Genomic DNA, 24938 nt, shown 5'->3' with positions numbered 1-24938 from the left:
TAGGTATCCATCCATTTACAGCATCAAAGTGGATAACCTCATTTTTCCACACTATATTCCATCTGCTACGTTCTTGCCCACTCATTGTCTGTCCAAATCTTGAAGCTGCTTTGCATCTTCCTCACAACACACCAACCATCTTCAGCTGCTTCATCAATGACATTCCTTCAATCATAAGGTCAGAAGTGGAAATGTTCGCTGATGGTTGCGCAATGTTCAGCATCATTCGCAACTCCTCAAATACTGAAGCAGTCCGTGTAGAAATGCAGCAAGACCTGGACAATATCCAGGCATGGTCTGATAAGTGGCAAGTAACATTTGCGCCACACAAGTGCCAGGCAATGACCATCTCCAACAAGAGAGAATCTGACCATCTCCCCTTGACATTCAATGCCATTACCATTGCTGAATCCCCCACTATCAACATCCAAGGGGCTACCATTGACCAGAAACTGAACTGGAGTAGCCATATAAATACCGTGGCTACAAGAGCAGGTCAGAGGCTAGGAATCCTGAGGCGAGTAACTCACCACCTGACCCCCTAAAGCCTGTCCACTATCTACAAGGCACAAGTCAAGAGTGTGATGGAATACTCTCCACTGCCTGGATGGGTGCAGCTCCAACAACACTCAAGAAGCTTGACACCATCCAGGACAAAGCAGCCCGTTTGATTGGCACACCATCCACAAACATTCACTCCCTCCACCACCGACGCACAGTGGCAGCAGTGTGTACCATCTACAAGATGCACTGCAGCAACGCACCAAGGCTCCTTAGACAGCACCTTCCAAACCCGCGACCTCTACAACCTCGAAGGACGAGCAGCAGATGCATGGGAACATCACCACCTCCAAGTTCCCGTCCAAGTCCCACACCATCCTGACTTGGAACTATATCGCCATTCTTTCACTGTCGCTGGGTCAAAATCCTGGAACTCCCTTCCTAACAGCATGGACTGCAGCGGTTCAAGAAGGCAGCTCACCACCACCTTCTCAAGTGCAATTAGGGATGGGCAGTAAATGCTGGCATAGCCAGTGACGCCCACTTCCCATGATTGAATTTAAAAAAAACACATTCCCACCTAGTTTTGTGTCATCTGCGAACTTGGAAATATTACATTTGGTCTCCACATCCAAATCATTGATGTATATTGTGAACAGCTGGGGTCCAAGCACTGATCCTTGCAGTACCTCCCTAGTCACAGCCTGCCAATGCACGAATGACCCGTTTAATCCTATACTTTGCTTTCTGCCTGTTAACCAATTCTTAATTACCTCTTATTCCATGTGCTTTAATTTTGCTAACCAACCTCCTGTGGGAGACTATGAAAAACCTTCTGAAAATCCAAGTATGCCATGTCCACAGACTCCCCTTATCAATTCTGTTCGCAACATCCTCAAAAAAAGCCTCCAACAGGTTCATCAAACATGATTTTCCATTCATAAATCCATGTTGACTATGCCCAATCAGATCATTATTATCCAAGTGTCCACTTATCACATTCTTTTAGAATAGATTCTAGCATTTTCTCAATGACTGATGTAAGGCTAACGGGTCTGTAATTCCCTGTTTTCTCACTTCTTTCCTTCTTAAATAATGGGGTGACATTTGTGACCTTCCAATCTGCAGGAAATGCTCCAGAATCTATAGAATTTTGAAAGATGATCACCAGAACTGATGAAGGGTCACTGACATGAAACATTAACTCTACCTCCATCTGCACAGATGCTACCAGATCTGCTGGGTTGTTCCAGCACTTTGTTTTTTTGATTTCCAGCATCTGCAGTATTTTGCTTTTATATATTTCTTGCTCATCAATTCAGTTATTCATTGCATCTTCTGTATGTTCACCAGCCTTCACTTTTACAGGCCTTTTCTTAGCAGCCTGCTCCTCGTTTTGCATTCTTATCAGCTTTTGCTCTTTACTATCGAGTTATCTATGCCATTTTGTGCATGTGTAACTACTGTTTTTTTTAGTGTTTTTTTTTTCTTTTTATTAATGTTGCCTACCAGCACTGCAAACATCCAGGGATAATCTTAGTCTGGCCCGGGCATTGGTGCGGTAGATTCAAGTGCCATATAGATTTGTTTCATGATCTGGGAGACTTTGGAAGTACGTTTGTTAATTATTTTGTGCTATTGCAAATGACTATGCCCCAAACAGTGGCAGTTTTCTTTAGGGAAGGTCCTTGTCCTCTATCTGCTGACAGACTTGTTTTTATTCAGATTGCTTTAAATTTAATTTGGGTGCACACCAACAGTTGTCTATGGTTTAATTTTTACATATTCAACTGGCTGTTTCATTTCTTCTGGTTTGTCACCTCCCCAATCCTTCCCTGGAGCTCCATTCATCAAATTTTCGCCCCTGCCACAGTACGAATATGGCTGCTTTTATAGGATGTCATTTGTGACTTTTAATATGATTGTAATATGATGGATTGTATCCCTCCTTTCCCTGTCTACAGCCTTTGACATAGTTGACAATACCATCGTCCTCCAGTGCCTCTCCACTGTCATTCTTATCTATCTAATCGTAGCTAGAGTATTACTTGCCAATGGCTTCTCTTCCCTCTCCCACACCATTATCTCTGGTGTCCCCAAGGATCTATCCTTGACCCCCTTGTATTTCTCCTATTTGAAGCCCCTTGGCAATATCCTACAACAACATAGCGTCAATTTCTGCAAGTACACTGATAATGCTCCACTTTTTCCCACCACCCCCACCTCTCTCTCGACTCCTTCACTGCACTTGTCAGACTGCTGGTCTGACATTCAGTATTGAATGAGCAGAAATTGCCGCTAATTTAAATATGGAAGGACAAGCCATTCTGTTCACTCCCCACTACTGAATTCATCCCCCTCCCTGGCCGCTCCTGGAGGCTGAACCCAGATTGTTCAGTCTCCGTGCCATATTTGACCCCGAGATGAACTTCAGACCACATTTATGCCATCATTAAGACTGCCTATTTCCTCCTGTAGAATCACCCAACACTGTCCTACCTTTGCCCATCTGCTGCTGAAATCCTCATCCATGCCTTTGCCTCGGGGAAATGTTTTTTTCCCCCTGCATTGGGTATGAGGGGTAAGTTCCTGGAGTTTTGTTTTTGGTGCCAGCCCACAAAATCGTGCCTTTTGAATTCAGTTTCCTAAGTTGCTAAGAGATTTGAACACACCACTACACCAATGTACTCTAAAACACAAGTTAATGTTGGCTGTTGTTTTCATCTAGCAAATCTCCAAATAGAGTCTGGATTGTTGGAGGTGCAAACTCTGAGGAGATAAAGTTAGAAAAGAGAAATTCAAAGGTTTACTGCCCATACAGTGCAACTGGTAACTTCACGGTAAGGGTCAAACTTTTTTGAAGTGTTTTTTTTTATGTGGTTTGCCTCAATGTATTGCAGTAAATTTGCAGATTACTCTAGGTTATTACTTCTTGTCATGTCGACTAGCCAACTTGAAAGTAATATTTCCTTTAAAATCTTGTAGTGGGATATTATGCACATGGTTGAAAATTCAGATCCTTTCTAAAGGTAATATATGCATACTTGCTGTACCAGTTAAAATTTTCCATTTTGCACGGGGGTCCTGAGCTGGTTGAAATATATTTGGAGCACTACCAATGTTGCTTTTTGTATCCACACATGTACTGTATTTAGCATTCTATAGGAATTTTTGACTTTTGTATGTTAAGGGAATAGTGGTCATGATGATCCACCTCTGCCTCTGCCTGAAGTCCCCAAAATAAGATTTGAGTCTTCAGCTCCACTCAAAGACTTGACTGCATGATCTGACACCATAGGGAGTGCTGCGCTGTTGGAGGTGTTGCCTTTCGAATAGGGCATTAAATGGGTGGTCTGTCTTCCTTTTTAAAAGAACAAGGGAGTTCTGGTCAACCAACCCCATCGAACATTATCTGGCCATTTTATATTTCATTGCTGTTTGTGAGACTGTAGTATGTCAGTTGTGTGCCATGTTGCAACTCCGAATTAATGAATGTCTCTGCTTATCTCTCCCCTGTGCTTAATATCTAAGTTTCCAATCATTATCCAAAGGTTTTTATGTAGAATTTTTTTTAAGTCACTTAATGATTACACACAGAATAGGAGAGATTTTCTAGCTACTGAAATGGATCGATATTCTGTGCACTTCTGGCTTCTTAAATTAGTTGTTTATTTAGGGTTGGTGGAGGAGACAATGTATTGAATTTGTAACTTACAAAACTATGTAATACCTTGTCCAGAAGATGGAATTCTAAAGGCTGCTCTGTGAAATATTTATATTTCACTAAATTTTTTATGTAGATTCCACACTGCATTGAAAATTTTAAATAGGTGTTTCCAGTCGGAATTTCAATCTTGGTATGTCCACATCCTAATGTTTCCTGTCGCACCAGCAGGTGCCATTGTAAAGGGAATTCTATTAATGGTTCCACTGACCAATAATGGTTTTGACACTGCCCTCATAGTTTCATCTGCTGATTTTCAATTGGTTTCAATAAATAACTGATTTTAAAAATTTCCTCTGGGATTTCTCTTTTTTCCCCTTTTGTATTTGTGTTTTAAATTTTGCACATCTAGCCATACTGGTTTTAATCCCAGACCCACTTAGTTGGCTTTAGCCAATGTTTTGAATAGGCATCTCCGCTCCTATTTTCAAATGATTTCACTTTTCATATTTGCTGAAATTTTTACTAATTCTAAAATAGATCAGAGAATAATACAGCACTAAAAAGAGGCTATTCTCATTGTGTCTGTCTCTGCTTTTTCAACGAGCAATCCAGTTAGTCCCCACTACTGATATCTTAAATCAGTGGCATGAGGCATTCTTCCTTGCTAATCTCCCTGAAAGTTCTGCCAACATTAAGAGAATCATAAGTTCAAGGGTGGGTATAGTAGTACTGACCCATTAATGCCTCAATTAATTAATTTTTGTGATCTATTTCAGGGCAAACTAGTATATGCCAACTATGGAACTGAAGAAGATTTTGATCTTTTGAGCAGCAGCAATGTGATGGTCTTTGGCAGTGTTGTCATTGTTCGTGCAGGAAAGATCAATTTTGCTGAAAAGGTACATTATTCTGTAGAATATTCAATTAAACACAGTTATGTTTTCTTTTAGCTATTGTTACAGTCACCATATTTATTAATGACTTAGCTGATGGGCTAGAAAGCTGCATTTCCAAGTTTGCTGATGACCCGAAGATAGGTGACAGCATAAGCGGTGTATTGAGGAATATTGATAGATGAAGTGAGCAAAACTATGGCAAGTGAATTTTAGTGTGAAGTCGTCCACGTTGGGCTTGAAAAGGGTAGAACAGACTATTTCTAAATGGTGAAAAGCTAGAAGCAGCGAAGGTTCATAGAGACTTGGGATTCCAGGTTCATGGATCACAAATGTAATGAAAAGGTAGAGAAAATATTCCAAAAAGGCAAATAGAATGCTGGTCTTTAAATCAAGATGAATAGAATACAGGACATAGGCTAGCAGAATGGGCAGACAGGTGGCAGATGGAATATAGTACAGACAAGTGTGCAGTGATGTATTTTGACAGAAGGAATAGAGAAAAGCAATCTATACTTATGGTGCAGTTCTAAAGAGTGTGCAGGAACAGAGGGGCCTTGGGGTGCATGTGTATCAATCTTTGAAGGTAGCAGGACATATTGAGAGAGTGATTAGCACAGCATATGGGATCTTGGGCTTCATAAATAGAGGCATTGAGTACAAAAGCAGGGAAGTTATGCTGAACCTTTAAAACTGGTTAGGCCCCAGCTGGAGTATTGCGTCCATTTCTGGTCACCACACTTTAGAAAGGATGTGAGGGTCCTTGAGAGAATGCAGAGGAAATTTACCAGAATGGTTCCAGGGATGGGGGATTTTAGTTGCAAGGTTAGGTTGGAAAAACTGGGTTTGTTCTCCTTGGAACAAAGGAGATTGAGGGGAGATTTAATATGTGTACAAAATTTATGACAGGCTTAGATAAGTTAGACAAGGAACAACTGTTCCCATTAACTGATGGAACAAGGACTGGGGAACACATTGAAGGTTTTGCACAAGAGATACAGAGGGAATATGAGGAAGTACTTTTCTGCACAGCGGGTGGTAATCTAGAGCTTGCTGTCCACAAGGGTGGTGGAAATGAAGACAATCAATAACTTCAAGGAGAAATAGACTTGCAGGGCTACAGGGATCGAGCGGGGTAGTGGGACTGACAGAGTAGCTCCATGGAGAGCTAGCATGGACTTGGTAGGCTGAATGGTCTCCAGTGCTGTATATGACTGTGATGAAGGGTAAAAGTCATGCTTCAGCTGTGTGAAGCCCTGGTTAGACCACACCATGAGTAAAGTGAGCAGTTCTGGGAACCCATGCCTTCGGACTGATTTATATTGGCCTTGGAGGGAGTGCAGTGTAGGTTTACCAGAATGATACCTGGACTCCAAGGGTTAAATTAGAAGCGCTTACACAGTTTTCAACCAACTCTAGTTCACAAATTTCGCTTGTTCCTTTTTTTTAAAGTAGGTTACGCCATAAATCTTTTTTAAAACTTGAGTTTATATATAAAATTTAAAGCCTAGTACAAGACCACTATGAATAACGATGTAAAGACCTCATAGTGCATAGACATAGTTTTCCTTCTCTCATCCAACCCTTCTAAGATTGGTTACATATCTAAAATTGCTGTGAATTTTCACTTTTGTACAACACAACATTTATAAATCCTGGGGAAATAAGTCTACCTAGTCTAAAAATTAAAGCCAGACTTTTCGGGAGTGAAATTAGGAAGCACTTCTTCACATACAAGGGGTGGAAGAAGTTTGGAACGCAATTCTACAAACCGCAATTGATGCTAGATCAATTGTTAATTTTAAATTTGAGATTGATTAGATTATTATCCAAAAGTAGTAAGGGATTTGGGTTAAAGGGTACATGGAATTGGGTCACTGATCTGCCTTAATATTGAATGGCAGAGCAGGCTTGAGGGGCTAAATGGCTTATTCCTGTTCCTATGACTAATTAATTTTTCTAGATAGATTTTGCTGGTAGGCATCTTTCCCCATGATGTATAAATACTATGTACATTATGGTGAAAATACATAGTAATTTTGGATATGTAGCCAGTCTTTGGGTGAGAAGGAAATTGTGCCCATGCGCTATGAGATCTTTATAGCGTTATTCATATTGATGAATTTTACATGGTATAATTGTATCTAAAAAAAAAAATGCATATTGAATAAGCAGATGGACTGTGTAAAATGTTCTGCTTCACTTCTAACTTCCTATTGATCTTGAACTAGGGTTTAACTTACATAAAACTCCATTTAAAAAAAAATGCAAGAGCTTCTAGTGCATTCTATTTAAAAAGTAACAAGTGGAATTTGTGAACTAGAGTTTGTTGAAACAAGGCATTTCTGCGCAGCACATTAAGTAGCTGGGAGATACTAAATAAGTTGCGACAGCATTATCATGGTGGTAGGGTGTGGTAGTGTAAGAAGTTAGTCAGTTTCATTTATAAACTCTCTCAACCAGTTATAACAAAAAAAAAGCTGACATAGAATTATGTTAAGTGTGAGAAAGGTTCATCTTGGATATAAATGTTTGTGGAAATTTGTTAAATCATATACAGTCAACAAACTCATTTAATGCTCTGAATTTTCTGCAGTATTCCTTGTATGCAGGAAATGTATATTAAGCAATTGCATCTCAACCTGTGATTTTTTTTTTTCCCATCCATTTAATCCTAAAGCAGAAAAAAGCACTTAACTGTTGGGTACATACAGAAAAGAACAAACTGACAGTGGGTGGGCTGGGGTGTTTGCACTGGAGTGCTGACTTGGGTTGCATTAGAGTGTTAAAGTGGAAGTTTGGTGTCCTGAGGATAATTAAGGGTTAATTTTATCTTCAGTCTAGTCTGTCTTTTATTTAGCAGATTAACTTAACAGTTGCTGTTTGGGTTGGAGAAGGTGAGTTTTAGACCAGCTTTAAACAGAGTTCACTCAGGCTCTGCTTGCAGCTGCAGCTTGTTAGTTAGAGAATTGGCTTAAACCAGTTTTCAGGGGCTAGAGTTAGTCAGTATAAAAGTGAGCCATCTTACAGTGCTGACCTTGTTTGCACCAGAGTGCTGACTTGGGTTGCATTAGAGTGTTAAAGTGGAAGTTTGGTGACTGAGGAAGTTTGGTGAGGAGGGAGCGAGGAGCTCCTTTCATTTCCTACCTGTCCTCAGAGAGGGGAGCTGACTGAAAAATACCCACCAGGACTTACTCACCAAAGTGGATTGAATTGTAAGTCATTGTTTTAGCAAGACTTAGTTGTTTTTTTGTAATTATAATCTTAAGTTTTAAATTTAAAGGGTTTAGTCATGGCAGGAGAGCTTGAAGCCATGGTTTGCTCCTCTTGCTGCATGTGGGAATCCGGGAACATTTCCAGTCCCCGGGACCAGCATGTGTGCAGGAAGTGTGTCCAGCTGCAGCTCCTGGAAGCTCGGGTTTCAGAGCTGGAACAGCGGCTGGAAATACTGTGGAGCATCTGCGAGTTTGAGAGCATTGTGGATAGCACGTATAGAGAGGTGGTCACACTGCAGCTGAAGGGACTTGAAGGAAGGGAATGGGTGACCACCAGGCAGTCCAAGAGAATCAGGCAGGTAGTTCAGGGGTCCCACTTGCAAATCGGTATTCCATTTTGGAGGTTGATGAGGCTGGTTCCTCCAGGGAGTGCAGACAGAGCCAAGCTTCTGGCACCGCAAGCAGCCTGTCTGCACAGGAAGGGGGAAAGAGAGAAAGAGCAATAGTAATAGGGGATTCTATAGTCAGGGGAACAGACAGACGCTACTGTGGCCGTCAACGTAACTCCAGGATGGGGTGTTGCTTCCCTGGTGCCAGGGTCCGGGATGTCACTGAACGGCTGCAGGGCATCTTGAAAGGGGAGGGTGATGAGGCTGAGGTCATGGTACATGTTGGTACCAATGACATAGGTAGAAAGAGGGATGAGGTCTTGCATCAAGAATTCGGGGAGCTAGGCAGTAGACTAAAAAGCAGGACCTCTCTGGTTGTAATCTCTGGATTACTCCCAGTGCCACGTGCTCGCGAGTATAGAAATAGGAGAATAGCACAGATGAATGCGTGGCTTAAGAGTTGGTGCAGGAGGGAGGGTTTTAGATTCCTGGACCACTGGGACCGTTTCTGGGGAAGATGGGACCTGTACAGGCGGGAAGGTCTACATCTGAACCAGAGGGGGACTAACATCCTTGCTAGCGGGTTTGCTAGTGCTGTTGGGAGGAGTTTAAACTAATTTGGCAGGGGGAGGGGATGCAGACTCCTAGCAGAATAGGGACGCAGCTAATCACAGGAAAGCGAACAAGTCAGAGGGAATATAGCGGAAGTAAGTTTCAAGGGAGTAAGACCAGGATGGAAGGCCTCTACTTTTAATGCCAGGAGTATTGCAGGTAAAAAGGATGAGTTAAGGGCAATGATTGACATGTGGAATTGTGATATAGTAGCCATCACGGAGACATGGTTGAGGGAGGGCAGGATTGGCAGCTCAATATCCCGGGATATAGAATCTTCAGGCGAGACCGAGGAGGAGGTAAAAGAGGAGGGGGCATTGCAATATTAGTTAAGGAGTCAGTTACTGCAGTAAGGAGAGATGATATCTTGGAGGGGGCATCAAATGAAGCTTTATGGGTAGAGTTTAGGAATAAAAAAGGGACAGCCACATTGCTAGGTGTTTATTATAGACCCCCAGATAGTCAGTGGGAAATTGAGGAGCAAATATGTGTGCAATTTGTAGAGGTGTGTAAAAATAATAGGGTGATTTCAACTTTCCCAACATTAATTGGGATAGTCATCGTGTTAAGGGCTTAGATGGAGTGGAGTTCTTAAAATGTATACAGGTGAACTTTTTAGCTCAATATGTAGAGGATCCAACAAGGGAGGGTGCAATGCTGGACCTAATTCTGGGGAATGAAGCCGGACAGGTGGTTGATGTGTTGGTGGGGGAGCATTTTGGTGATAGCGACCACAACATGGTACAATTTAATCTTGTTATGGAGAAAGAAATAGACAAGTTGCAAAAAAAGATTTTGGATTGGGGGAGAGCGAATTTTAGTAAATTTAAAGCAGGATCTGGCCAAGGTAGACTGGAAAGAGTTACTTGTCGGGAAATCTACAGAAGAGCAGTGGGGGAAAGGAAATGGGGAGGGTACAGGCTCAACATGTCATGTTCCCTCTCGGGTAATAGGTAGGAGCAACAAGCCCAGAGAACCATGGATGACCAGAAACATTCAGGGTACGATGAGTAGGAAAAGAGAGGCTTTTAGCAAATACAAGGAGAGGAAATCAATGGAAGCATTAGTGGAGTACAGAAAGTGTAGGATGGAGCTTAAAGCAATTAGGAGAGCAAAGAGGGGATATGAGAAAGCTCTGGCTGGTAAAAATAGGGAAAATCCCAAGATATTCTATAAGTATATCAATGGAAAGAGTAGGACCCATTAGGGACAAAGGGGGATATTTGTGAGTGGAGCCAGAGGACATTGGTAGGGTGTTGAACGAATACTTCACATCTGTCTTCACCCAAGAGAAAGAGGATGTAGATATGGAACTTGGGGAGAGAGACAGTGAGGTTCTTGAGCAAATTGTCATAGGGAGTGACAAGGTATTGGAGGTTTTGGAAGGCTTAAAAGTGGACAAATCTCCAGGTCCGAACGATTTGTGTCCCAGAATGCTGTGGGAGGCGAGGGTGGAGATTGCAGAGGCTCTGACCCTAATTTTTAATTTCTCTCTGGCCATAGGGGAGGTGACAGAGGACTGGGGAACAGCTAATGTAGTCCCACTATTTAAGAAAGGTTGTAGAGATAAGCCAGGGAACTACAGACCAGTGAGTTGCACGTCAGTGGGACGGAAACTATTGGAGAAAATTCTGAAGGAGAGAATCTATCTCCACTTGGAGAGGCAAAATTTGATTAGGAATAGTCAGCATAGCTTTGTCAGAGGGAGGTCATGCCTAACAAATTTGATTGAATTTTTTGAGCATGTGACCAGGTGTGTAGATGAGGGTAGTGTAGTTGATGTAGTTTACATGGATTTCAGCAAAGCCTTTGACAAGGTCCCACATGGGAGACTTATCAAGAAAGCAAATGCACATGGGATACAAGGTAACTTGATAAGGTGGATTCAAAATTGGCCTAGCTGCAGGAGACAGTGATGACAGAAGGCTGTTTTAATGATGGAAGCCAGTGTCCAGTGGTGTACCACAGGGATCTATGCTGGGTCCCCTATTGTTTGTCATTTATATAAACGACATAGATGACTATGTGGGTTGTATCAGTAAGTTCACGGATGACACAAAGATTGGCCGAGTGGTTAATAGTGAGGTGGAGTGTCTTCGGTTACAGGAAGATATAGACTGGATGGTCAAATGGGCAGAAAAGTGGCAGATGGAATTTAACGCTGAAAAGTGTGAGGTGATGCACTTTGGAAGGAGTAATGTGACACGGAAGTATTCAATGAAGGGCCTAACACTGGGAAGTTCCGAGGAACAAAGGGACCTTGGCATGTTTGTCCATAGATCTCTGAAGGCAGAAGGGCAGGTTAATAGGGTGGTGAAAAAGGCATATGGGATACTTTCCTTTATCAATCGAGGCATAGATTACAAAAGCAGGGAGGTCATGTTGGAATTATACAGCTGGCGTACTGTGTGCAATTCTGGTCGCCACATTATAGGAAGGATGTGATTGCATTGGAGGGGGTGCAGAGGTGATTCACCAGGATGTTGCCTGGGATGGAACATTTAAGCTATGAAGAGATGTTGGATAGGCTTGGGTTGTTTTCACTGGAGCAGAGACGACTGAGGGGTGACCTGATCGAGGTGTACAAGATTGAGGGGCATGGACAGGGTGGATAGGGAGCAGCTGTACCCCTTAGTTGAAGGGTCAGTTATGAGGGGTCACAAGTTTAAAGTGAGGGGCGGGAGGTTTAAGGGGTATTTGAGGAAGAACTTTTTTTACCCAAAGGTGATGACAGTCTGGAATGCCCTGCCTGGGAGGGTGGTAGAGGCAGTTTGCGTCACAACCTTTTTAAAAAGTACCTGGATGAGCACTTGGCATGTCATGACATTCAAGGCTATGGGCCAAGTGCTGGCAAATGGGATTGGGTAGACAGGTCAGGTGTTTTAATGCATCGGTGCAGACTCGGTGGGCCAAAGGGCCTCTTCTGCATTGTACTATTCTGTGGGTGGGTGGATGGTCTTGACAAAAAGCATTGTAGATAGATAGGAGAGGAAACTGCTCAGGAACTGGGAGAGGGGGAATTTGGAGTATTGGTAGTTAGAAAGGGTCAAATGTAATTTGGATTGTATTCTCTATGCCCTTTTTATTTCCCCACAAGACTTGCCCTGCACCTACATACCCAAGAACTCCTCCTTTTGGGGATCTGTCAGCAGTTGATTAATGTCACATATTTCATTTTTAAAATAAATGGTGACCAAAATCTGGAAATAGATTAACTGGTGGTAATGAACTGATTGATTAACTTTCTTTCTTTTAGGTATTTAATGCTGAGCAGGAGAAAGCTGGTGGTGTTCTAATCTATCCTGATCCAGAAGATTATGATCTGAGTGAAGACATAGCTATGTTTGGACATGTAAGTTACATACAGGAACTTCAGCATTGTGGTAATGTTACTGGACAAGTAATGCAGGGGCCTGGGCTAATGCTTTAGAGACACCAGTTCAGATCCCACCACATCAGCTGGGGGAATTTAATTTTAATTTAATACATCTGGAATTAAAAAGCTAGTCCCAGTAACTGACCATGAAACTACCAGACTGTTCTTACAAAAAAAAAACATTGGTTCACTAATGCCCTTTAGGGAAGGAAATCTATCTTTACCCACTCTGGCCTACATGTGATTCCAGACCCACAGCAATGTGGTTGAATCTTAACTGCCCTCTGAAATGGCCAAGGAAACTACTTTGGAGAAGTTGGAACAGAAGAACAATGGACCACCTGGCATCGACCTAGGCACTGGATTGGTGATGCATTTTGCTCCGTCAACCCTGCAAAGTCCTCCTCAATAACATCTGGGGACTTGTACCAAAATTGGGAGCGGTATCCCACAAACTAGTCAAACAGCCGATGTAGTCATACTCAAATCATACCTTGCAGCCAATTTCCCAGACTTCTCCATCACCATTCCTGGGTATGTCCTGTTGCACCAGCAGGACAGACTCACCAGAGGTGGTGGCCTAGTGGTATACAGTTGAGAGGGTGTTGCCCTGGGAGACTTCAACATTGACTCCAGGGCCCCATGACATCTCAGCATCAGGTCAAACATGGTCAAGGAAACCTCCTACTGATCACTACCTACCTCCCTCCTTTAGCTGATGAATCAGTGCTTCTCCATGTTGAACACCACTTCAAAGAAGCACTGAGGGTAGCAAGGACACCGAATGTATTCTGGGTGAGGACTTCAATATCCATTACCAAGAGTGGCTCGATAGCTCCACTACTGACCGAGGCCCAAAGCACTTCTCTGCTAGACTGGGCCTGCGGCAGGTGGAGAGAGAACCAAGAAGAGGGGAAAAACCTACTTGACCTCATCCTCACCAATGCATCTGTCCGTGATAATGGTAGGAGTAGCCACCGCAAAGTCCTTGGGGATAAAAAGTTCTGTCTTCACACAAGGCTACCCTCCATTGCGTTGTGTGGCACTACCACTGTGCTAAATAGGACAGATTCCAAACTGATCTGGTAGCTCAAAACCAGACACCCATAAGGAACTGTGGGCCATCAGGAGCAACACCAGAATTGTATTCAACCACAATCTGTAACCTCATGGCCTGGCATATCTCACTCTACCATTACCATCAAACCAGGGGTTTAATGAAGAGTGCACCAGGCATGCCTAAAATGAGTTGCCAACCTGGTGAAGCGACAGCATAGGACTACATGGCTGCTAAACAGTGGAATCATCATCTGATAGTCAGAGCTAAGCCATCTCACAACCAATGGAACACAACAAAGCTCTGCAGTCCTGCCACATCCAGTTGTGAATAGTGGTAAACAATCAACTGGAGGAGGCAGCTGCACAAACCTCCCCATCCTCAATGATGGGGGAGCCCAGCACACTAATGCAGAAGCCAAGGTTGAAGTACTTGCAAACATCTTCAGCCAGAAGTGCCGAATGGATAATTCATCTTGGCCTGCTTCTGAGTTCCCCAGCATCAGCTTTGCTCCAAACAAAAGGGCTGAATTCAAGCTGAGGTGGGAGTGACTGCCCTTGACATCAAGGCAGCATTTTACCAAGTGTGGCATCAAGGGGCACTGAGCAAAATTGAAGTCACTGGGACTCTGGGTTGGGAAAATCCCTTCCCTGGTTGGAATCTAGCACAAAGGATGATTGTTGTTGTTGGAGGCCAGTGAACCTCAGGGTACTATCCTCGACCCAACCATTTTCAGCTGCTTCACCAATGACCTTTCCTCCATCATAAATTCTGAGTAGAGATCATTGCATGTTCAGAACAATTCGGGCTTGGGCTGATCAGTGGCAAGTAGCCTTTGTGCCAGGCAATAACAATCTCCAACAAGAAAAAATCTTAACCATCTCGTGACATTTAGCAGCATTACCTTCACTGAATCCCCCACCATCAGTATCCTGGGGATCACCATTGATCAGAAACTGAACTGGAGTAGCCATATAAATACTGTGGCTACAAGTGCAGGTCAGAAGCTGGGAGTTCTGCAGTGAGTAACTCATCTCCTGTCTTCCCAAAGCTTGTCCATCATCTACAAGGCACAAGTCAGGAGTGTCATGAAATACTTTCCTTGCCTGGATGAGTGCAGCTGCAACAACACTCGAAGCTTGATGCCATCCAGGACAAAGTCTGCTTGATTGGCACCCCCAATCATCACCTTTAAACATTTGCTCCTTCCACCACTGGTGCACAGTGGAACAGTGTGTGCCATCTACAAGATGCACTACAGCAACTCACCAAGTCTCCTTCAACAGCACCTTCTAAACAGTAAGGCCTACCACCTGGAAGAACATGGGCAGCAGATGCCTGGGAACACCTGCAAATTCCCCTCCAAGTCTCTCACCGTCCTGACTTGGAACTAATATTGTCGTTCCTTCATGGTCATTGGGCCAAATACCTGCACTGCCCTTCTTAACAGCACTGTGGGTGTACCTACACCACATGGACTGCAGTGGTTCAAGAAGGTGGTTCACCACCACCTTCTCTCAGGCAATTGGGGAAGGGTAATAAATGCTGGAGGACAACAAATGTGGTACCATTATGCAAGAAGGGTAGCAGGGATAAACCAGGTAATTACAGGCCTGTGAGTCTAACGTCTGTGGTAGGGCAATTATTGGAAAAGATTGAGGGACAGGATTAATCTCCACTTGGAGAGGCAGGGATTAATCAAGGATAGTCAGCATGGCTTTGTCCAGGGGAGATAACAAATTTGATTGAATTTTTTGAGGAGGTGACTAGGTGTGTAGATGAGGGTAAAGCAGTTGATGTAGTCTACTTGGACTTCAGTAAGGCTTTTAATAAGGTCCCACATGGGAGATTGGCTAAGAAGTTAAGAGCCCATGGGATCCAGGGTAATTTGGCAAATTGGATCCAAAATTGGCTTAGCGGAAGGAGGCAGAGGGTGATGGTCAAGGGTTGTTTTTGCAAATAGAGGCTGTGACCAGTGGGGTACCGCAGGGATCAGTGCTGGGACCCTTACTGTTTGTAGTGTACATTAATGATTTAGAATTAGAACATTACAGCGCAGTACAGGCCCTTCGGCCCTCGATGTTGCGCCGACCTGTGAAACCATCTGACCTACACTATTCCATTTTCATCCATATGTCTATCCAATGACCACTGAAATGCCCTTAAAGTTGGTGAGTCTACTACTGTTGCAGGCAGGGCGTTCCACGCCCCTACTACTCTCTGCGTAAAGAAACTACCTCTGACATCTGTCCTATATCTTTCACCCCTCAACTTAAAGCTATGTCCCCTCGTGTTTGCCATCACCATCCGAGGAAAACGACTCTCACTATCCACCCTATCTAACCCTCTGATTATCTTATATGTCTCTATTAAGTCACCTCTCCTCCTCCTTCTCTCCAACGAAAACAACCTCAAGTCCCTCAGCCTTTCCTCGTAAGACCTTCCCTCCATACCAGGCAACATCCTAGTAAATCTCCTCTGCACCCTTTCCAAAGCTTCCACATCCTTCCTATAATGCGGTGACCAGAACTGCACGCAATACTCCAGGTGCGGTCTCACCAGAGTTTTGTACAGCTGCAGCATAACCTCGTGGCTCCGAAACTCGATCCCCCTACTAATAAAAGCTAACACACCATATGCTTTCTTAACAGCCCTATTAACCTGGGTAGCAACTTTCAGGGATTTATGTACCTGGACACCAAGATCTCTCTGCTCGTCTACACTACCAAGCATCTTCCCATTAGCCCAGTACTCTGCATTCCTGTTACTCCTTCCGAAGTGAATCACCTCACACTTTTCCGCATTAAACTCCATTTGCCATCCCTCAGCCCAGCTCTGCAGCCTATCTATGTCCCTCTGTACCCTACAACATCCTTCGGCACTATCCGCAACTCCACCGACCTTCGTGTCATCCGCAAATTTACGAACCCACCCTTCTACACCTTCTTCCAGGTCATTTATAAAAATGATAAACAGCAGTGGCCCCAAAACAGATCCTTGCGGTACACCACTAGTAACTAAACTCCAGGATGAACATTTGCCATCAACCACCACCCTCTGTCGTCTTTCAGCTAGCCAATTTCTGATCCAAAGCTCTAAATCACCTTCAACCCCATACTTCCGTATTTTCTGCAATAGCCTACCGTGGGGAACCTTATCAAACGCCTTACTGAAATCCATATACACCACATCCACTGCTTTACCCTCATCCACCTGTTTGGTCACCTTCTCGAAAAACTCAATAAGGTTTGTGAGGCACGACCTACCCTTCACAAAACCGTGCTGACTATCGCTAATGAACTTATTATTTTCAAGATGATTATAAATCCTATCTCTTATAACCTTTTCCAACATTTTACCCACAACCGAAGTAAGGCTCACAGGTCTATAATTACCAGGGCTGTCTCTACTCCCCTTCTTGAACAAGGGGACAACATTTGCTATCCTCCAGTCTTCCGGCACTATTCCTGTTGACAATGACGACATAAAGATCAAGGACAAAGGCTCTGCAATCTCCTCCCTGGCTTCCCAGAGAATCCTAGGATAAATCCCATCTGGCCCAGGGGACTTATCTATTTTCACACTTTCCAAAATTGCTAACACCTCCTCCTTGTGAACCTCAATCCCATCTAGCCCAGTAGTCTGAATCTCCGTATTCTCCTCGACAACATTTTCTTTCTCTACTGTAAATACTGATGAAAAATATTCATTTAACGCTTCCCCTATCTCCTCTGATTCCACACACAACTTCCCACTACTATCCTTGATTGGCCCTAATCTAGCTCTCGTCATTCTTTTATTCCTGATATACCTATAGAAAGCCTTAGGATTTTCCTTGATCCTATCCGCCAATGACTTCTCGTGTCCTCTCCTTGCTCTTCTTAGCTCTCCCTTTAGATCTTTCCTGGCTAGCTTGTAACTCTCAAGCTCCCTAACTGAGCCTTCACGTCTCATCCTAACATAAGACGCCTTCTTCCTCTTGACAAGCGCTTCAACTTCTTTAGTAAACCACGGCTCCCTCGCTCGACAACTTCCTCCCTGCTTGACAGGTACATACTTATCAAGGACACGCAGTAGCTGCTCCTTGAATAAGCTCCACATTTCGATTGTGCCCATTCCCTGCAGTTTCCTTCCCCATCCTACGCATCCTAAATCTTGCCTAATGGCATCATAATTTCCTTTCCCCCAGCTATAATTCTTGCCCTGCGGTATATACCTGTCCCTGCCCATCGCTAAGGTAAACCTAACCGAATTGTGATCACTATCACCAAAGTGCTCACCTACATCTAAATCTAACACCTGGCCAGGTTCATTACCCAGTACCAAATCCAATGTGGCATCGCCCCTGGTTGGCCTGTCTACATACTGTGTCAGAAAACCCTCCTGCGCACACTGGACAAAAGCTGACCCATCTAAAGTACTCGAACTATAGTATTTCCAGTCAATATTTGGATGTGAATATAGGAGGTATAATCAGTAAGTTCGCAGACGATATGAAAATTGGTGGTGTCATAAATAGTGAGGAGGAAAGCCTTAGATTACAGGATGATATAGTTGGGCTGGTAAGATGTGCAGTGGCAAATGGAATTTAATCCTGAGAAGTGTGAGGTGATGCATTTTGGGAGGACTAACAAGGCAAGGGAATATACAGTGGATGGTAGGACTCTAGGAAGTACAGAAGGTCAGAGGGACCTTGGTGTACTTGTGCTGCTGCCTTCAGTGATCTATGGACAAGTAGATAAAGTGGTTAGGAAGGCATATGGGATACTTGCCTTTATTAGCCGAGGCGTAGAATATAAGAGCAGGGAGGTTATGTTAGAGCTGTATAAAATGCTAGTTACTCCACAGCTGGAATACTCTGTACAGTTCTGGTCACCACACTATGGAAAGGATGTGATTGCACTACATAGGGCGCAGAGGAGATTCACCAGGATGTTGCCTGGGCTGGAGCATTTCGGTTATGAAGAGAGACTGGATATGCTGGGGTTGTTTTCCTTGGAGCGGGAAAGGCTGAGGGCGTCATGATTGAGGTATACAAAATTGAGGGGCATTGATAGCATAGATAGGAAGAAACTTTTTCCCTTAGCAGAGGGGTCAATAACCAGAGGGCATAGGTTTAAGGTAATGGGTAGGAGGTTTAGAGGGGAGTTGAGAAGAAATTTTCATGCAGAGGGTGGTTGGAATCTGGAACACACTGCCTGAAGGGGTGGTAGAAGCAGGAACACTTGCGACATTTAAGATGAGCACTTGAAATGCCATAGCATACAAGGCTACAGGCCAAGTGCGAAATAATGGGATTAGATTGGATGGGTGCTTGATGGTCGGCGCAGACGCATTGGGCCGAAGGGCCTGTTTCTGACTCTATTTCCATTGTGGGGGGTGGGAAATGTTCTGATCCTGGGAACTGCTAGATTGGCAGTCTGCACAGGACAAGGTGGCTGCTGTAAAGCCAGCGTGCCTCGGAGATCTTGGCAAAATTGTTTTCCAAACTCATGTTCGTAACCCTCAACCTCAAGATGCTGCAGCAGCTAATGTTCAAAGTGCTAGGGGGTAGGTAGGGATTGTTAGTGGCTCACCACATACTAGTGGAGTAGGGCTGTCAACTCTGAAGGCATTCTTTATTAAATGGATCCAAGCCAAATGGTGAAGAATGAGTCTAAACACAGATCCTTTTTCTTGATAGTTGACTTATTCACAGAACTCAGCATTACATATCTCCTGCCTCCTGCAAACTCACACGTTGTGTCCCAGCAGGCTGTCTTTATATCCCCTCTAATTCCTAAATTAAAGAATGCCGGTTACCTGTTTAACAGTTAACCTACCATTAACAGATTCCCCTTTAAGCAAACAAAAACTGCAACATACTTTAATAATTACACAGTTAAAAAAAAAAATGGATTTCCATATTTTAAGAACTCGCCATAATGCATGGTGCCCCTCTTCTCGGATCTCCAGCAATTTCTTGGAGCAAGCATTCCTTTTTGTAAAACAGTTCTATTATTTGATGACTTGGCATTTGCCCATTTTACCTTAAAGATCTCTCTCTTCTCTCTAACATTTCCTTTTATACTAGTAAGGTCAATCTTTAACCTTTAACTTTTTTTCAGCGACACATTGTCAAATGGACATTATCCTCTAGAGAACAGTTATCCACATAGCATTCAATGGGCAAACATTTCTCAATGCACCTTGTTTGGGATTTCCTTCAAGATGTTAAGTAAAATCCCATATCTATCGCTTCTACTAGCGCTGGTGTTTCTGCAGCTAGGGTGCTTTTAACTATCTTTTATTTTTCTTGGCTTCCCAGGCCAAGGGACAACACTTGCCATTTTTCTCCACCCAGAATATGATAAACCCAGCAGTACAAGAATATCCATCTGGATGATTGGCATGAGAAGCATCACTAAAAAGGACTAATTTTCATGTCTTTCAGATCATCCAGGGCTGGAAACTTGAGTATTCATTTCTCAAAATTTAGTTTATTTAATGTTTTATTTGCCCTCAAAGCCACCTCAGTTGTAGCATGTTTAACCATAGTACTGTGTTGTAACTGGCATCAGGTCTTGTCTGATTACTTAACCAGTTTAACTGTCCTAATAAAGCTTCTTAACTGCTCTGTTTCTTCTTTTGTAAGATCATCTTTGTGACAACCTAACCCAATTTATCAAGATATGATTAACACTTTCTAGGTATGATTGATTCTAGGTTATTCCTGACCTAATTCTGATTAATGTCTAACCCAGTATATTTAAAGGCCCCCGAAGCCTGACTTCCAATCTTAAATTTCCCTTTTAACTTGTCTATAACCAATTGCTCAAATTCCACAGAACCTCCCCATAAAAAGTCATCATTATTGCGGTGTCTGGGAGTTTCTGGGATGCCAGTAGAACAGTCCTGGATCTGCTTTCAGCTGAATACAGCCCACTTTCAGCATGACAGACCTAATGGAGAAATACCATACTCTTGACCCATCATTCAGTCTATAAATCCATTTGTTTAATTTTCACAACTTCTACCTCACTTGATTCTTTAAGTGGCTTCAAAAACACTTCTCTTCAAAATTATTCACCTTGCAGGAATGTAGCTTTTATATCTATTGACCTACATTCCCACGAGTATGTGGCTAAAAGAGCCAAGAAAATTTACAATCACTTTTCCTGCCATGGAGGACCCTATTCTAACATTTTGATCACCAAGTCTGTATTTGAAACCCTGAGCCACTAGTCCTACTTTAGCCTTATGTCCCTTCTGGGAGTACTTTTTTTCCATTGTAGGGTGAGAGTCCCATTCAGAGCATACTCTAGATGTAACAGCAATAAGTGACTCAACACCACATAATGTGTTAATAACAATTGCCGTTTAAGTCTTACTAATTTTTTAATAATTTAGGAAAGCTAACTTCCATTAAAAATGAAGGAAAAGAGTATAGAAAGTCAAACAAACTTATAGCACACTGCTGTAACTGCAAATGAGGCTGTTCACAACAGCTCCCTAAAATGGTACAATGTTCCCCTCTGTACATACACCACCAAGTCCCCAGAGAACTTTGCAAGGGGGTGGACTCTCCGGTCAGTCACCCCGTCGACATCCTTTCATCCGTAGTCTTCAGCGGTTGACTTCACTGTGGCTGCAGCTCCAAACATTGGATGCAGTCCCCCTTTAAGTCCAATTTGTGGCTCCATTCCAGCTTTCCAAGGTTTCCATCTAGACTGTCAAAACAAGAGTCTGACAACCATGAGTCCTTATCAAATCCTGCTCACAGGCACTACAAGGCTGGTCAGATTGTTGACACATCCTTTGGTGTCTCGCCTGCCAATTGGGTTACACTGTCTATCAATTAATCTCTATCTTCTGATACCACACCATAATGGGCCACCCCATGTGGAAGGTTATCCATTGTCCTGGCTTGTAGTTCAAAGGTCATAGAATATCATAAGAACTGATTTCTGTTTTAAAAAATGGGAAAGCAACTGTTATTTGCAGGAAGAGAAAAACATTAGTTTACATAACAGCTGTGCATAATCACACGAGTACTAAATCAATGTCTACAAAGTAACCTTTAAAAATTCACTACAGGTTTAATACAGGTTTTTAAAAAAAGATCAAAAGCAAGGGAGAAATAAAATGCAAAAACATACAAACTTAGTGGCTGCAGGCCTTGGGCCTACACGTACATATCCATCTGTGTGATGAGGCTGGCTGACCCTTATCGTGCACTTCAGAATAGATACCAAATTCCTTCCAACCGTCCAACTTTGTTTTGCCTCTCATTAATTTTTCTTATTTGTTTGCAGCTGCCATAACTTCCTGGTCATGGGGGGGGCTTCTACTTCTAGTAGTGTTCCTAGATTGTTCTGTAGTCCTTGTTCTATTGCATAACCTAGTCAAGCTACAGCCCTTACCCTCTTATCTCTTCTTGGACTACTGCTACAGGATGTCTCCCTCCCACAATCTGAGGTTCTGTTGCCAGTACATGATTGTTTCCGATTGCCAGAGTCACTCCCAGACTCGCACTGCGTTTTCTTGCTTTCCACTGCTTCACATCATTTTGCCAGTCCATAGATCTTGCCTGTTGCCAAACATCTTGGAAATTTAGCCAATGTTTAAATTTGCCAGTAGCTTTCCCTGTTGTTCCTACAATAGTTGCAACTTTCCATTCATTGGGCCCTTCTGGTATGTTACCCTACTAGTGACTAGGGCAGTTGTCCTTTGGGTAAAATAGCCCTATCCTGTACACAGTTATCACTGTTTATCCAGTCCTTTATCTAATGTATTCTGTTTCTCGTAACTATCAAACATGAGTATGTGAGGTACAGCGTGCCTCATCACTTTTTCTACTAATTGTTCAAATTCTGAATGTTTATAATCAATCCTGATTTAACTTAGACTGCCATGTTGGAGAATCATGTCTTCCCATCATTTTACCCAGACCTTTCTGACCCTCCTGTATACTAAATTCCCAGGATTAAAGTTTATGACCATCTTATGCAATGCTGTAAGGCTTGCTGAATTTTCTCTGACTTCTGCCTTGATGAATGACTTTCTCCCTGCATGTAGGACATTCAAGTGTGCAGAAAAGGTGGAGCTAATTGTAATCCCTTCTAAGGCCAGAGGATAATCTCCACACAGAAGGTATTTTGGGATTCCTCCAGACCAACTAATAGGGATTATAGCTATCAACCATTTGAAGCAAATTCTTCACATGGAATGCCCATACCAGGGCTGATAATAGCTTGCAGTTTGGTTGGTTAAGATCTTATGGTGCATTTCAATTAGAGTGTGATTTCTTTCAGAGTCTTTTACTGAAAGGACTTTCAGCTGTGGTGCCTACAATGCTCATATTTTCACACATCTCGAAACTAGTAATTGGCAAACTCCCTCCCATTGTCTGTCAGGAATTTAACTGGTGCCCCCAGTTCAGTCTCTGTCCATTTTTCCATGATTTTATCTGTAATCACTTTTGCCTTTACCATGACAGACATAGCAACCAGATTCAATGAAATGCAAAATGAAAATGAATCCATCCTTGTCCCACACCTTGAGATCCATAACTACTATTTCATTTAAAGTCTAGTGCTAATGGGAGACTTGTATTGGGACACCATCACAGCCTAATACTTTTTGCATATATCACACTTTTCACAATCTCTTCAATAAGCTTTGTGTACTCATCAACCACTCCCACATCCTTTAGTGGCGTTTTTAATTTGTGACGAGAGGGATGAGCAAATTGTCAGTGTAACTTTAAGACAATTTGATTTTTTTTTTTAGTTTCCCCGCCCCCCCCCCTCCTCCCCAACTGCAATCACTTGATGCTATTAACACTTCGTTAACAACTAGAGATAGGTTTTATTAAAGGGGTGCAATGTCTCGATTGGGTAAATTGCAAGTCTACTCACCTTCCAAAGACGATTGTTTTATCATGTTCCATGTCCAATTTCATTTGTGCCTTTTTCCACAGAAGACTTATTTAGCAGCATGGGTACCTCACTAGATACCACATCTGTACTAAAATGGCTTACTCTAGCTATTCTGCATGGAATCCCCACCCTAACAGTGACCCTTTTAATGTGTTGTCATTCCCAAACCAGAAGCAAGTGGAACTGTCATTCTCCCTGACCTTCGATCCTTACTACTGAGTGGATCTAAATAACATTTCAACCAATCTCTTCCACATACTGTGGATGTGCAACCACTGTCCAACATGGTGCAATTAAATAATCCGTGACTAGTACGCATTACCAGACTGAAGCTTTTTGTGACTAGTACAGTTCCCTCAGACTGATCAATATCATTTTCCACATTTAAACCTTGTTGTTCCACTTTGGACAATTTATCACATATTTCAAATCACATCTGAAACACCTAATTTCCTATGCAATCCTGGGGCTCGTACATCTCTTATTGTTCCTCCATTCCTATCATAAATGTCTCCATCCTCATTTCTTTTGTCTGAGATTCTTCTGCTGTATTGATGCCTGTGCCCCATTTCTGACCAATCTCAATGCCACAACGTTAGACTCCTCCATCTTCTGTGACATCACCAAATGTCCCATTTATGCCATGAAGGCTACTGGAAAACACTGCTTTCCCAGGAATTTTATTGAAGCATCAGACAGAGTCTAACTCAAATTAAGACCAGGAGACTATCCATGTGCTCAACTTCAGCACAATCCAACAATTTGAAAGCAAGCGGTGAACAAGGAAATTCCAAATGGAATTTCTGCAATTTTTATAGTGTGTTGAATGCCATGATATTTTCTCTCTGGAATAAACATCTTAAATTTATCAAAGTCTGACTATGCTTGGTATGCATTTAATAGATCATCTTTCTTAAACTTTATCCATAAAGTTCAATAGAAGTGCCAAACCTTCCTCAGTATCCAACTGACAGGCTTCTAGATCACAAACTACTTTACAGCTGATCTTACTTTTTTCAGGAAGCGATAGTGCTAATACCATACTTTTTTTCTTGGGTAAGTGTTTTTTCATCAGTCTTCAGGTTCACTTGGTTTCATCTATGCTTCTCAAAAGTAACTCAAATTATAACCTCCTGTCTTGCGAAACAAAACTTAGCTGCCAATCTTCTACATTAGGCAACCAAACTCTGCTACCATGTTAAATGGATCCAAACTAAATTGTGAAGAATGAATCCAGGTACAGATCCTTTTCTTGATGATTGGTTTATTCACAGTATGCAGCATTACATATCTCTGCCTCCTACAAAC

General features: G+C 42.7%; 1 protein-coding gene across 3 annotated transcripts in view; it reads left to right on the top strand.

Moving 5' to 3' along the window:
• The window catches only part of LOC137375355 (transferrin receptor protein 1-like), a 68656-nt gene that overhangs the window by 21816 nt on the left and 21902 nt on the right, over positions 1–24938 (top strand). For all 3 annotated transcript variants that reach the window (XM_068042403.1, XM_068042405.1, XM_068042404.1), the window contains exons 6-8: positions 3230–3341; positions 4945–5067; positions 12534–12629. In XM_068042403.1, the coding sequence (XP_067898504.1) occupies positions 3230–3341; positions 4945–5067; positions 12534–12629 (331 nt within the window). The remainder of the gene's footprint in view (positions 1–3229; positions 3342–4944; positions 5068–12533; positions 12630–24938) is intronic.

The sequence above is a fragment of the Heterodontus francisci genome, chromosome 11, assembly GCF_036365525.1.
Source record: "Heterodontus francisci isolate sHetFra1 chromosome 11, sHetFra1.hap1, whole genome shotgun sequence".
Taxonomy (NCBI): Eukaryota; Metazoa; Chordata; class Chondrichthyes; order Heterodontiformes; family Heterodontidae; genus Heterodontus; species Heterodontus francisci.
Note: the sequence above shows the minus strand (reverse complement) of the source record. Positions and strands in the feature narration are given on the sequence as shown.